Source organism: Engystomops pustulosus, chromosome 11 (assembly GCF_040894005.1).
Source record: "Engystomops pustulosus chromosome 11, aEngPut4.maternal, whole genome shotgun sequence".
NCBI lineage: Eukaryota > Metazoa > Chordata > Amphibia > Anura > Leptodactylidae > Engystomops > Engystomops pustulosus.
Window position 1 is genome coordinate 74,404,488 of NC_092421.1, and position 16,454 is coordinate 74,420,941.

General features: G+C 54.9%; 1 protein-coding gene across 1 annotated transcript in view; it reads left to right on the forward strand.

Moving 5' to 3' along the window:
• Positions 1-16,454, forward strand: part of LOC140105886 (inactive pancreatic lipase-related protein 1-like) — a 47,386-nt gene that overhangs the window by 16,084 nt on the left and 14,848 nt on the right. Inside the window, exon 9 of the mRNA XM_072130011.1 lies at positions 13,545-13,640. Within this exon, the coding sequence (XP_071986112.1) occupies positions 13,545-13,640 (96 nt within the window). The remainder of the gene's footprint in view (positions 1-13,544; positions 13,641-16,454) is intronic.

Genomic DNA, 16,454 nt, shown 5'->3' on the forward strand with positions numbered 1-16,454 from the left:
TACACAACATCCACAGCCCCCCCCCCAGGACCAGTCTATATACACAACATCCACAGCCCCCCCCAGGTCCAGTCTATATACACAACATCCACAGCCCCCCCCAGGTCCAGTCTATATACACAACATACACAGCCCCCCCCCCCAGCTCCAGTCTATATACACAACATCCACAGCCCCCCCCCAGGTCCAGTCTATATACACCACATCCACAGCCCCCCCCCGGGTCCAGTCTATATACACAACATCCACAGCCCCCCCCCACAGGTCCAGTCTATATACACAACATCCACAGCCCCCCCCCCCCCTGGGTCCAGTCTATATACACAACATCCACAGCCCCCCCCAGGTCCAGTCTATATACACAACATCCACTGCCCCCCCCCCCCCCAGGTCCAGTCTATATACACAACATCCACAGCCCCCCCCAGGTCCAGTCTATATACACAACATCCACTGCCCCCCCCCCCCAGGACCAGTCTATATACACAACATCCACAGCCCCCCCCAGGTCCAGTCTATATACACAACATCCACAGCCCCCCCCAGGTCCAGTCTATATACACAACATCCACTGCCCCCCCCCCCAGCTCCAGTCTATATACACAACATCCACAGCCCCCCCCCAGGTCCAGTCTATATACACCACATCCACAGCCCCCCCCCGGGTCCAGTCTATATACACAACATCCACAGCCCCCCCCCACAGGTCCAGTCTATATACACAACATCCACAGCCCCCCCCCCCCTGGGTCCAGTCTATATACACAACATCCACAGCCCCCCCCAGGTCCAGTCTATATACACAACATCCACTGCCCCCCCCCCCCAGGTCCAGTCTATATACACAACATCCACAGCCCCCCCCCAGGTCCAGTCTATATACACAACATCCACTGCCCCCCCCCCAGGTCCAGTCTATATACACAACATCCACTGCCCCCCCCCCAGGTCCAGTCTATATACACAACATCCACAGCACCCCCCCCCAGGTCCAGTCTATATACACAACATCCACCCCCCCCCCCCAGGTCCAGTCTATATACACAACATCCACAGCCCCCCCCCAGGTCCAGTCTATATACACAACATCCACAGCCCCCCCCCCCGGTCCAGTCTATATACACCACATCCACAGCCCCCCCCAGGTCCAGTCTATATACACAACATCCACTGCCCCCCCCAGGTCCAGTCTATATACTCAACATCCACAGCCCCCCCCCAGGTCCAGTCTATATACATAACATCCACTGCCCCCCCCCCCACAGGTGCAGTCTATATACACAACATCCACTTCCCCCCCCCCCAGGTCCAGTCTATATACACAACATCCACAGCCCCCCCCCTCCCCCGGGTCCAGTCTATATACACAACATCCACTCCCCCCCCCCAGGTCCAGTCTATATACACAACATCCACAGCCCCCCCCCCAGGTCCAGTCTATATACACCACATCCACAGCCCCCCCCCCCAGGTCCAGTCTATATACACAACATCCACAGCCCCCCCTTGGGTCCAGTCTATATACACAACATCCACAGCCCCCCCTTGGGTCCAGTCTATATACACAACATCCACAGCCCCCCCCAAGGCCAGTCTATATACACAACATCCACAGCCCCCCCTTTGGTCCGGTCTATATACACAACATCCACAGCCCCCCCCCCCCCGGTCCAGTGTATATACACAACATCCACAGCCCCCCCCCCGGGTGCAGTCTATATACACCACATCCACAGCCCCCCCCCCCCAGGTCCAGTCTATATACACAACATCCACAGCCCCCCCCTTGGGTCCGGTCTATATACACAACATCCACAGCCCCCCCTCCGGGTCCAGTCTATATACACAACATCCACAGCCCCCCCCAGGTCCAGTCTATATACACAACATCCACAGCCCCCCCCCCGGGTGCAGTCTATATACACCACATCCACAGCCCCCCCCCCCCAGGTCCAGTCTATATACACAACATCCACAGCCCCCCCCTTGGGTCCGGTCTATATACACAACATCCACAGCCCCCCCTCCGGGTCCAGTCTATATACACAACATCCACAGCCCCCCCCCAGGTCCAGTCTATATACACAACATCCACAGCCCCCCCCCAGGTCCAGTCTATATACACAACATCCACTGCCCCCCCCGGGTCCAGTCTATATACACAACATCCACAGCCCCCCTTGGGTCCGGTCTATATACACAACATCCACAGCCCCCCCCCCCAGGTCCAGTCTATATACACAACATCCACAGCCCCCCCTTGGGTCCGGTCTACATACACAACATCCACAGCCCCCCCTTGGGTCCGGTCTATATACACAACATCCACAGCCCCCCCCCCCCAGGTCCAGTCTATATACACAACATCCACAGCCCCCCCCCCGGGTCCAGTCTATATACACAACATCCACAGCCCCCCCCCCAGGTCCAGTCTATATACACCACATCCACAGCCCCCCCCCCCAGGTCCAGTCTATATACACAACATCCACAGCCCCCCCTTGGGTCCAGTCTATATACACAACATCCACAGCCCCCCCTTGGGTCCGGTCTATATACACAACATCCACAGCCCCCCCCAAGGCCAGTCTATATACACAACATCCACAGCCCCCCCTTTGGTCCGGTCTATATACACAACATCCACAGCCCCCCCCCCCGGTCCAGTGTATATACACAACATCCACAGCCCCCCCCCCGGGTGCAGTCTATATACACCACATCCACAGCCCCCCCCCCCCCAGGTCCAGTCTATATACACAACATCCACAGCCCCCCCCTTGGGTCCGGTCTATATACACAACATCCACAGCCCCCCCCCAGGTCCAGTCTATATACACAACATCCACAGCCCCCCCCTTGGGTCCGGTCTATATACACAACATCCACAGCCCCCCCCCAGGTCCAGTCTATATACACAACATCCACAGCCCCCCCCCAGGTCCAGTCTATATACACAACATCCACTGCCCCCCCCCGGGTCCAGTCTATATACACAACATCCACAGCCCCCCCCCCCAGGTCCAGTCTATATACACAACATCCACAGCCCCCCCTTGGGTCCGGTCTACATACACAACATCCACAGCCCCCCCCTTGGGTCCGGTCTATATACACAACATCCACAGCCCCCCCCCCCAGGTCCAGTCTATATACACAACATCCACAGCCCCCCCCCCGGGTCCAGTCTATATACACAACATCCACTGCCCCCCCCGGGTCCAGTCTATATACACAACATCCACAGCCCCCCCCCCACCAGGTCCAGTCTATATACACAACATCCACAGCCCCCCCCGGGTCCAGTCTATATACACAACATCCACAGCCCCCCCCCCGGGTCCAGTCTATATACACAACATCCACAGCCCCCCCCACAGGTCCAGTCTATATACACAACATCCACAGCCCCCCCCCACCAGGTCCAGTCTATATACACAACATCCACAGCCCCCCCCCCCCCGGTCCAGTGTATATACACCACATCCACAGCCCCCCCCCCCCGGGTCCAGTCTATATACACCACATCCACAGCCCCCCCCCGGGTCCAGTCTATATACACAACATCCACAGCCCCCCCCCCACAGGTCCAGTCTATATACACAACATCCACAGCCCCCCCCCCACAGGTCCAGTCTATATACACAACATCCACAGCCCCCCCCCCTGGGTCCAGTCTATATACACAACATCCACAGCCCCCCCTCCGGGTCCAGTCTATATACACAACATCCACACCCCCCCCCCGGGTCCAGTCTATATACACAACATCCACAGCCCCCCCCCCCTGGGTCCAGTCTATATACACAACACCCACAGCCCCCCCCAGGTCCAGTCTATATACACAACATCCACTGCCCCCCCCGGGTCCAGTCTATATACACAACATCCACAGCCCCCCCTTGGGTCCGGTCTATATACACAACATCCACAGCCCCCCCCCCCAGGTCCAGTCTATATACACAACATCCACAGCCCCCCCTTGGGTCCGGTCTACATACACAACATCCACAGCCCCCCCTTGGGTCCGGTCTATATACACAACATCCACAGCCCCCCCCCCCCCAGGTCCAGTCTATATACACAACATCCACAGCCCCCCCCCCGGGTCCAGTCTATATACACAACATCCACTGCCCCCCCCGGGTCCAGTCTATATACACAACATCCACAGCCCCCCCCCCACCAGGTCCAGTCTATATACACAACATCCACAGCCCCCCCCGGGTCCAGTCTATATACACAACATCCACAGCCCCCCCCCACAGGTCCAGTCTATATACACAACATCCACAGCCCCCCCCCACCAGGTCCAGTCTATATACACAACATCCACAGCCCCCCCCCCCCGGTCCAGTGTATATACACAACATCCACAGCCCCCCCCCCCCCGGGTCCAGTCTATATACACCACATCCACAGCCCCCCCCCGGGTCCAGTCTATATACACAACATCCACAGCCCCCCCCCCACAGGTCCAGTCTATATACACAACATCCACAGCCCCCCCCCCCTGGGTCCAGTCTATATACACAACATCCACAGCCCCCCCTCCGGGTCCAGTCTATATACACAACATCCACACCCCCCCCCCCGGGTCCAGTCTATATACACAACATCCACAGCCCCCCCCCCTGGGTCCAGTCTATATACACAACACCCACAGCCCCCCCCAGGTCCAGTCTATATACACAACATCCACTGCCCCCCCCAGGTCCAGTCTATATACACAACATCCACAGTCCCCCCTTCCTGGGTCCAGTCTATATACACAACATCCACACCCCCCCCCCCCGGGTCCAGTCTATATACACAACATCCACAGCCCCCCCCCCCCCTGGGTCCAGTCTATATACACAACACCCACAGCCCCCCCAGGTCCAGTCTATATACACAACATCCACTGCCCCCCCCAGGTCCAGTCTATATACACAACATCCACAGTCCCCCCTTCCTGGGTCCAGTCTATATACACAAGACTGCATGCATATAACAAACTATAGCCACCCACCATACCCCCCTTTCCAGAGTAAACACAGACACGGAAATATCTTTAAAACATGTGGAGTGACAACAGGGAGTCGGCCACAGCTTTATTAAAATACTTTAACCATTTAAACACCTACTCATAGAGTAGTAACTTCTTTTTTAACTTTTAACAAAAAAGGAACATAATCAACGGGGCACCTGAAATGCCAGCCTCACTAGAGGGCATGTAGGTCCTCACCCCCTTCTGTACAACCGCCACGGAGGAGGACATGCAAACCTACATGTCCCTCCGACCCCCCACCAGAAGGGACATTGCCCTCTCAATCCCATCCTGAAGACCAGACAGGAAAATATCCATCCCAATATCCGTGAGATGTACACCATCAGGCAGCAACAAGCCCCGATTATCCCCCTCCAACTCCCTGTGTCGAACTACCACACCACCCCTTTCACGAACAAAACGGGAAACTTTAGTGTTCAACAACCTCCTACTCCTTTCTATACCGGCCCCGTCCCTGGCCCCTTCCCAAATTGCCCTAGGAATGATCTCTGACCATACTAGTACGAACCTGGAGAAAAAGGAAGAAAACCTCTCCAGGTCCGACTGTATCAACGGGACCAACTCCCCAAACCGAACAGAACACAGGTCGTTACCCCCAAGATGCAGAACCAGAATGGAGGGTGAGACGGAATATCTGCTAATGTCCACCACCTCAGGCAGTGCCTGCATCCAGCGCAGGCCTCCGATTCCTCTCCAGCGGACGTCGGCGTCAAAAAAGCCAAGGGACCTTCCTCCAGGACGAACCATAGCCCTCTGCTCGGCCCAGTAAATGAACGAATGCCCAAGGATCCATACCGTCGGGCGGGAATCTAAAATGAACAAAATCAGTTAATAAGCAAGTCAGGGCGAATATAACCAGCAAAACATTCAGACCTCCAACGCCCAATTCTTTGCACCTCGGCATCAGAAAGGCCAAGCTCACTCGCAGTAGTCGCAGCGCCAATCCTAAAAGAATGCGTGCCAAATTCCCCAGGAGGAAACCCGGCAGCCGCCAGCGCTTTTTTAAACAAAACCGTAAATTGGAAACGTGTAAGCGGGGAACTATCAGCATGGGAGAAAAATTGAACCCCCCCAACCCTGATCGCTAAAAAATTGCTAACCGCCAGCACAGGACATGCTGCGCCTCCCACCTGACGCAGTGACACCCAGCAACCTCGCCCAAATACGTCTGTCTTAGAACGACGTATACGCAAACGCAATCCACCACAAGACACTGAAACATCCTCAAATAACAACCCCCCTGGTTTATTAGCACTAGGAGGGACCAATTCCGAAATCCGCAAAGCCCCAAAAAACGCCGTGACAAAAGCTGCACTGACCAACTTAACCTCAAAACCATCTCGACAGACCGTGTCCAGGACCGCAAGCAGTCGCAACAGGACCGAATAAGAAACAGGACGGCGGGATTCCCGTCGAACCGAATCCTTCTTCCAGCCCTTGATAACCTGTTTTATGAAAAAACACTGGGTCACATCCACCCATCCATGCAATTTAAAGAAAAATGCTATGCCTGCTAACCGACGCTGCGCACACAGCCCCGATACACCCCTATCCCTTAACCCTTCCAAATAACGCAAGGTAATGTCCAAGCGAACCCTTGCATCAGACGAAAAATCCACCGCCCCGGCTACTACAGACCATTCCGCCCAAGCTTTACCATGTGCTGTCCAAGTAGACGGAGCAAGAGACGACTGAACTAAGGCCCGAAGTTGGCTTCCAGAGTTGACCACAGGGAACCCGGGCACGGAGTCCCTTCCGCATCCGCCAAAGGGCAAAGGGATCGAAAAACCTGCCAATTAAAACGTGAAAGAGCGTCAGCGATGCTGTTCTCCACCCCTGGCACATGACGAGCTCTAAAAACAATATTCCACTGTAGGCAACGTAACACAAGACGTCTCAACAAACACAACACCGGTAGTGAGGAAGAAGAAATGCTATTCACCGCATGGACCACACTCATGTTGTCAGACCAGAAAACTACCGCCTTGTTCGCCATAATCTTACCCCACAGCTCAACCGCCACCACAATAGGAAAAAGTTCTAACAAAGCCAGGTTCCCGCACCAACCCCGCTCATGCCAATGCGGCGGCCAACTTTCCGCACACCATCCGTGCCTAAAATAACCCCAAAGCCTACCGATCCCGCCGCGTCAGAAAACAACTGCAAATCAGGGCTGGAGATCTCCTTTTCTCTCCAGCAAGTACGCCCGTTATAATCAGCTAGAAAAGAATCCCAAACCCGTAGATCAGCCTTGATACCTTTGGTCATACGAATGCGATGATGTGCGACTCGGACTCCAGCAGTAGCCAAGGAAAGTCTACGTGAAAAAACCCTCCCCATAGGCATAATGCGACACGCAAAAACTAGCAACCCCATCAACGACTGAACCTGCTGTAGAGATGCCTTCCGGGCCGCAAGACAGGCTGTTATCGCTGAGCGCAACTTTAACAATTTATCCTTAGGAAGCCGGAATTCCATTGCAATGGAATCAATTTCTATCCCTAAAAAGGACAAGATCGTACATGGACCCTCCGTCTTTTCAGCTGACAAGGGTACCCCGAACTGCTGGGACAAAAAACGAAATGAAGACAACAAGCCTGCGCAGTGACCTGAATCGCGCGGGCCCACAAAGAGAAAGTCATCCAAATAATGGGTCACCAGCGAGGAGGACGTTTCAAACTTCAAAACCCACTCCAGGAAAGTACTGAAGACTTCGAAGTAATAACAGGAGATGGAACAACCCATGGGCAAACACATGTCATAATAGAATTCATCATCCAGCTGGCAACCCAATAAATGAAAACAATCCTCATGCACTGGCAAGAGCCGGAAGGCCGACTCTATATCAGACTTGGCCATAAGGGCCCCTGGACCTGCGGCGCAAACCAACGATATAGCTTTGTCAAAGGAAACATACGATACAGACACCAAATTCTTATCAATACCATCGTTGACCGATGATCCCTGGGGATGAGACAAATGATGAATAAGCCTGTACTTACCCGGCTCCTTTTTAGGAACCACCCCCAATGGAGAAACCCGAAAATTAACAAAAGGAGGGGAACTGTAAGGGCCAGACATTCTCCCTAACTCAACCTCCTTGGCAACCTTGGCTCGAGCTATTTCGGGCATCTGCAGGACAGATTTCAAGTTCTTTGCAAAAACAGGGGCAACGCTGGGAATGAACGGTATGAAAAACCCAAAAGAAAAACCCGTTCTAAGTAGCGCGGCCTCCGCCTTCTTGGGGTAGAGAGCGAGCCATGGCAGCATCTTTTCCACGCGAACCGGCGTCCTCTGGCTTACCACTACTGAGAGACCGCGAGGAGGCAGCCGCAGGACGGGAACAGCGGAGGGAGGCATGAGCCCCGCCACAGTTGGAGCACTCGTGCCTGAATTTGCAAGACCCGTAAAATCGACAGTGTCCTTCATTGAACATCCAACAAGTTCCCGACCTGCGAGCCGCCCCCGGCCCAAGGGAACCAGCCGGAGCTGAGGACGAGGAGGAGGAGGAGGTGGCTGCCGGAAAGGGCTTGGGAGCGGTCATTATACGTAGCCAGACATCCGTGGCTTTAGAATCCCAACCGATATCCGACCTCTGCGCCAGCCGTCTCCTGAACTCCTCATCGTACCTCCACCACGCGGTACCCCCGTGGGTCCTAAACGCATTAAAAATGACATCTAGATAAACAAAAAGCTGAGGGGCTTTCTCAGGCAATTTCTGAGTCAGGATGCAACCCAAAACGGAGAAAGCCTGAATCCAGTTGTTAAACGTCTTTGCCACCTTAGGTTTTCTCTCAACACCACGCTCAAAGCGGCGTTCCCTATCCACCGTCACAGAGTCCACGGAAATTAAGGACCAAATGTCCACGTAGTCGTTGCGAAAATTTTTTTCTTTTGTGTCATCAGAGAGATGATAGCCAAGAGGGGATACACCACAAAAATACGTATCCCTATAGGCCGGTAAAGACGGTGTGAAGGTGGACGTGGAAGCCTCAACCGTAGCTTTTGCCGTTGAAGGAGGCGACGCCATGGCCGTAGGCGCACCAGGCGCCGCCCCCAACAAGGATCTAATGGACGACAATACCGCAGAATCAGACCCCGAACCACCCCACGCCTGCAAGCAGGCCGACTCACCAGACGCTGATGCAGGCCTCGGAGCCGAGGACGACCTTCCAGGAGCTGCCATCGCCAACGCCGTTGAAGGACCGGACACCTGCTCTCTGCTGGAATGATGAGACCTCACCGAGCTCCCACGGGACCTACTACCACCATGCTGTCTTTTCGGAGATGGAGTACCAGATGATCCAGAGGAAGCCTGCCGTGATGACCGAGAGGATCCGGACCGTGAAGCAGACCTGCGGCCGCGGGAGCGGCGCCTTTTTTCCCGCCCTGACCGGGAGCGAGAAGCCCGCCGGCGCCTGGACGAAGTCGAGCGACGGCTATAACTAGAGCTGGCCCTAGACCGCACTGAAGAGGCACGCCGCTGGCCTTGGGCCAGCACATACCCCGTGCCCAATTCCCCGGCCATCAGCGGAGCAACCAGGGGGGGCGGGACGACCAGGGTGTCTGGATCGAGGGGGGTGAATTCGGATCCAATGATGTCTTCCTCAGAGGCAGCACCTTCATCCAGATCGGTAGGCCCTAGGATGGACGAAGGCTGGGGGTTAACACTCAAATCCTGAGGATGCCAGGGCTGTACATTACGGGCCAAGGCCGGGGGCTGGGAGGGCAGATGTAAACCAGCTGCCCCCGGGCCTTGAGCCAAAGCTAGGGCAGGGAAGTGGCGGGAAGTGGGTCTGATGGAGGAGCTACTCCTGGCTGCGGTGCGTGTGGCGACGCAGCCTCTGCTGGCAGCGCGGGAAGGAGGATTAACCCCCCCCGACCCGGCTGCCACACTAACTAATGGGCGCCGGCTCCGGCCTGCAGAGGCCCTGGCCGGAACCGGAGTGGGGGGGGATGAAATCGGGGGACTCCTCTCTCCTCACCGCTTCCGGGCGCGGTGACAGAGAGGGATTGCGTCCCCCGTTCCGATGGTGAGAAGAGGGAGGCGCTGGGGTGCGCGCGGCGGGCAGAGAAGTACTCACGGCCGCCTGCGCTGATGGGGACAAGCGCTGAGGCGGCCGTGACAACCTACCGGAGCGTCGCACGTCCTGAGGTGGGGGAGCCGACGGCGCCGCATCTTCAGCCTGCGCCTCCGCAAGCAGGGAGGACAACCAGGCAGAGCCTTCAGCCCGGAGACGATGACGGATGGCGTCATCAGTGGCCATAGTAGTCCAGATCTTGCAGGAGATGATTCCCCCGAGAAGGATTCCTGAAAGAGGGTGAGTGAGAGCTCTGACCCTCTTTTAAGCCCTAAGCTCAGCCCCCCAGGTGTGGCTAGCACTAGCCCTGCCCCCGGTCACGTAGCCCACGTACCCAGTAACCCACTCCTGCTGAAAAGGAGGGGGGGGGAGAGAGAGTTAACCCTTAGCTGCCCTCCCCACTGCCTGCAGTCCCTAGCCCAACGGCTATATGCCTACGGGCTAACAACACCCACAGCCCCCCCCAGGTCCAGTGTATATACACAACATCCACTGCCCCCCCCCCCAGGTCCAGTCTATATACACCACATCCACAGCCCCCCCCCCCCAGGTCCAGTCTATATACACAACATCCACAGCCCCCCCCAGGTCCAGTGTATATACACAACATCCACTGCCCCCCCCCCCAGGTCCAGTCTATATACACCACATCCACAGCCCCCCCCCCCAGGTCCAGTCTATATACTCAACATCCACAGCCCCCCCCCCCAGGTCCAGTCTATATACACAACATCCACTGCCCCCCCCCAGGTCCAGTCTATATACACAACATCCACAGCCCCCCCCCCCCAGGTCCAGTCTATATACACAACATCCACAGCCCCCCCCCCAGGTCCAGTCTATATACACAACATCCACAGCCCCCCCCCCCCCCCCGGGTCCAGTCTATATACACAACATCCACTTCCCCCCCCCCCAGGTCCAGTCTATATACACAACATCCACAGCCCCCCCCCCCAGGTCCAGTCTATATACACAACATCCACAGCCCCCCCCCGGGTGCAGTCTATATACACCACATCCACAGCCCCCCCCCCCCAGGTCCAGTCTATATACACAACATCCACAGCCCTCCCCCCCAGGTCCAGTCTATATACACAACATCCACAGCCCCCCCCCCCCAGGTCCAGTCTATATACACAACATCCACAGCCCTCCCCCCCAGGTCCAGTCTATATACACAACATCCACAGCCCCCCCTTGGGTCCAGTCTATATACACAACATCCACAGCCCCCCCTTGGGTCCGGTCTATATACACAACATCCACAGCCCCCCCCAGGTCCAGTCTATATACACAACATCCACAGCCCCCCCTTGGGTCCGGTCTATATACACAACATCCACAGCCCCCCCCCAGGTCCAGTCTATATACACAACATCCACTGCCCCCCCCCCAGGTCCAGTCTATATACACAACATCCACAGCCCCCCCCCCCCGGGTCCAGTCTATATACACAACATCCACTCCCCCCCCCCCCCAGGTCCAGTCTATATACACAACATCCACAGCCCCCCCCCAGGTCCAGTCTATATACACAACATCCACAGCCCCCCCCCCTAGGTCCAGTCTATATACACAACATCCACAGCCCCCCCCCCCCCGGGTCCAGTCTATATACACAACATCCACTGCCCCCCCCCCCAGGTCCAGTCTATATACTCAACATCCACAGCCCCCCCCCCCAGGTCCAGTCTATATACACAACATCCACTGCCCCCCCCCAGGTCCAGTCTATATACACAACATCCACAGCCCCCCCCCCCCAGGTCCAGTCTATATACACAACATCCACAGCCCCCCCCCCAGGTCCAGTCTATATACACAACATCCACAGCCCCCCCCCCCGGGTCCAGTCTATATACACAACATCCACTTCCCCCCCCCCCAGGTCCAGTCTATATACACAACATCCACAGCCCCCCCCCCCAGGTCCAGTCTATATACACCACATCCACAGCCCCCCCCCCCAGGTCCAGTCTATATACACAACATCCACAGCCCCCCCTTGGGTCCAGTCTATATACACAACATCCACAGCCCCCCCTTGGGTCCGGTCTATATACACAACATCCACAGCCCCCCCCAGGTCCAGTCTATATACACAACATCCACAGCCCCCCCTTGGGTCCGGTCTATATACACAACATCCACAGCCCCCCCCCAGGTCCAGTCTATATACACAACATCCACTGCCCCCCCCCCAGGTCCAGTCTATATACACAACATCCACAGCCCCCCCCCAGGTCCAGTCTATATACACAACATCCACAGCCCCCCCCCCTAGGTCCAGTCTATATACACAACATCCACAGCCCCCCCCCCCCAGGTCCAGTCTATATACACAACATCCACTGCCCCCCCCCCCCAGGTCCAGTCTATATACTCAACATCCACAGCCCCCCCCCCCAGGTCCAGTCTATATACACAACATCCACTGCCCCCCCCCAGGTCCAGTCTATATACACAACATCCACAGCCCCCCCCCCCCCAGGTCCAGTCTATATACACAACATCCACAGCCCCCCCCCAGGTCCAGTCTATATACACAACATCCACAGCCCCCCCCCCCCGGGTCCAGTCTATATACACAACATCCACTTCCCCCCCCCCCAGGTCCAGTCTATATACACAACATCCACAGCCCCCCCCCCAGGTCCAGTCTATATACACCACATCCACAGCCCCCCCCCCCAGGTCCAGTCTATATACACAACATCCACAGCCCCCCCTTGGGTCCAGTCTATATACACAACATCCACAGCCCCCCCTTGGGTCCGGTCTATATACACAACATCCACAGCCCCCCCCAGGTCCAGTCTATATACACAACATCCACAGCCCCCCCTTGGGTCCGGTCTATATACACAACATCCACAGCCCCCCCCCAGGTCCAGTCTATATACACAACATCCACTGCCCCCCCCCCCCCCAGGTCCAGTCTATATACACAACATCCACAGCCCCCCCCCAGGTCCAGTCTATATACACAACATCCACAGCCCCCCCCCCCTAGGTCCAGTCTATATACACAACATCCACAGCCCCCCCCCCCCCCCCGGGTCCAGTCTATATACACAACATCCACAGCCCCCCCTTGGGTCCAGTCTATATACACAACATCCACAGCCCCCCCTTGGGTCCGGTCTATATACACAACATCCACAGCCCCCCCCAAGGCCAGTCTATATACACAACATACACAGCCCCCCCCAAGGCCAGTCTATATACACAACATACACAGCCCCCCCCCCCGGTCCAGTCTATATACACAACATACACAGCCCCCCCCAAGGCCAGTCTATATACACAACATACACAGCCCCCCCCAAGGCCAGTCTATATACACAACATACACAGCCCCCCTCAGGTCCAATCTTGAACTTCCTTTCTAATTTGCTTCTCATCCGCAGGGATTTTATTTTATGGAACCTATATAGTATCTGGACACGTAAACTTCTATGTAAATGGTGGAATGTGGCAGCCCGGATGCAAGGCCTTCGACATCGGTGATTATATTTTCCTTATTACAATTTTCCATGAACACATCAGAAAGAAGACGTAGACTCTGATATACATTCTTACTATTGATGGTTTTCAGGTTTTCTATTTCTAGTCACAACCAAATCCACAGGCAAAATGTGTCCGATTTTCTGTTTGATCTGAACTGTGGTGATAGTCCCACAGAACTGAGCAAAGCTTCCTAATTTCAGTGGTCTGCAGCTCTGGGTGTGACTAGAGGATAAGACATAAAATGACTGCAGCTTTGGGTGTGATACATGATATGATGTTATTCAGCTGTAGAACAGATGTGTAAAGGGAAGCATTGGGGCTCATTTACTAAGACCAGGGCAGTGTGTGCTAGGTGCAGGGTCCTGTGTATAGTGCAGTGTGTACTAGGTGCAGTGTCCTGTGTATAGTGCAGTGTGTGCTAGGTGCAGGGTCCTGTGTATAGTGCAGTGTGTACTAGGTGCAGGGTCCTGTGTATAGTGCAGTGTGTACTAGGTGCAGGGTCCTGTGTATAGTGCAGTGTGTGCTAGGTGCAGGGTCCTGTGTATAGTGCAGTGTGTACTAGGTGCAGGGTCCTGTGTATAGTGCAGTGTGTACTAGGTGCAGGGTCCTGTGTATAGTGCAGTGTGTACTAGGTGCAGTGTCCTGTGTATAGTGCAGTGTGTACTAGGTGCAGGGTCCTGTGTATAGTGCAGTGTGTACTAGGTGCAGTGTCCTGTGTATAGTGCAGTGTGTACTAGGTGCAGGGTCCTGTGTATAGTGCAGTGTCCTGTGTATAGTGCAGTGTGTACTAGGTGCAGTGTCCTGTGTATAGTGCAGTGTGTACTAGGTGCAGGGTCCTGTGTATAGTGCAGTGTGTACTGGGTGCAGGGTCCTGTGTATAGTGCAGTGTGTACTAGGTGCAGGGTCCTGTGTATAGTGCAGTGTGTACTAGGTGCAGGGTCCTGTGTATAGTGCAGTGTGTACTAGGTGCAGGGTCCTGTGTATAGTGCAGTGTGTACTAGGTGCAGGGTCCTGTGTATAGTGCAGTGTGTGCTAGGTGCAGGGTCCTGTGTATAGTGCAGTGTGTACTAGGTGCAGGGTCCTGTGTATAGTGCAGTGTGTACTAGGTGCAGTGTCCTGTGTATAGTGCAGTGTGTACTAGGTGCAGTGTCCTGTGTATAGTGCAGTGTGTGCTAGGTGCAGGGTCCTGTGTATAGTGCAGTGTGTACTAGGTGCAGTGTCCTGTGTATAGTGCAGTGTGTACTAGGTGCAGGGTCCTGTGTATAGTGCAGTGTGTACTAGGTGCAGGGTCCTGTGTATAGTGCAGTGTGTACTAGGTGCAGTGTCCTGTGTATAGTGCAGTGTGTGCTAGGTGCAGTGTCCTGTGTATAGTGCAGTGTGTGCTAGGTGCAGGGTCCTGTGTATAGTGCAGTGTGTGCTAGGTGCAGGGTCCTGTGTATAGTGCAGTGTGTACTAGGTGCAGTGTCCTGTGTATAGTGCAGTGTGTACTAGGTGCAGTGTCCTGTGTATAGTGCAGTGTGTACTAGGTGCAGTGTCCTGTGTATAGTGCAGTGTGTGCTAGGTGCAGTGTCCTGTGTATAGTGCAGTGTGTGCTAGGTGCAGTGTCCTGTGTATAGTGCAGTGTGTACTAGGTGCAGTGTCCTGTGTATAGTGCAGTGTGTACTAGGTGCAGTGTCCTGTGTATAGTGCAGTGTGTACTAGGTGCAGTGTCCTGTGTATAGTGCAGTGTGTACTAGGTGCAGGGTCCTGTGTATAGTGCAGTGTGTACTAGGTGCAGTGTCCTGTGTATAGTGTAGTGTGTACTTGGTACAGGGTCCTGTGTATAGTGCAGTGTGTACTAGGTGCAGTGTCCTGTGTATAGTGCAGTGTGTGCTAGGTGCAGTGTCCTGTGTATAGTGCAGTGTGTACTAGGTGCAGTGTCCTGTGTATAGTGCAGTGTGTACTAGGTGCAGTGTCCTGTGTATAGTGTAGTGTGTACTTGGTACAGGGTCCTGTGTATAGTGCAGTGTGTACTAGGTGCAGTGTCCTGTGTATAGTGCAGTGTGTACTGGGTGCAGTGTCCTGTGTATAGTGCAGTGTGTACTTGGTGCAGTGTCCTGTGTATAGTGCAGTGTGTACTAGGTGCAGTGTCCTGTGTATAGTGCAGTGTGTACTAGGTGCAGTGTCCTGTGTATAGTGCAGTGTGTACTAGGTGCAGTGTCCTGTGTATAGTGTAGTGTGTACTTGGTACAGGGTCCTGTGTATAGTGCAGTGTGTACTAGGTGCAGTGTCCTGTGTATAGTGCAGTGTGTACTGGGTGCAGTGTCCTGTGTATAGTGCAGTGTGTACTTGGTGCAGGGTCCTGTGTAAAGTGCAGTGTGTACTAGGTGCAGTGTCCTGTGTATAGTGCAGTGTGTACTAGGTGCAGTGTCCTGTGTATAGTGCAGTGTGTACTATGTGCAGGGTCCTGTGTATAGTGCAGTGTGTACTAGGTGCAGGGTCCTGTGTATAGTGCAGTGTGTACTAGGTGCAGTGTCCTGTGTATAGTGTAGTGTGTACTTGGTGCAGGGTCCTGTGTATAGTGCAGTGTGTACTAGGTGCAGTGTCCTGTGTATAGTGCAGTGTGTACTGGGTGCAGTGTCCTGTGTATAGTGCAGTGTGTACTTGGTGCAGGGTCCTGTGTATAGTGCAGTGTGTACTATGTGCAGGGTCCTGTGTATAGTGCAGTGTGTACTAGGTGCAGGGTCCTGTGTATAGTGCAGTGTGTACTAGGTGCAGGGTCCTGTGTATAGTGCAGTGTGTACTAGGTGCAGTGTCCTGTGTATAGTGCA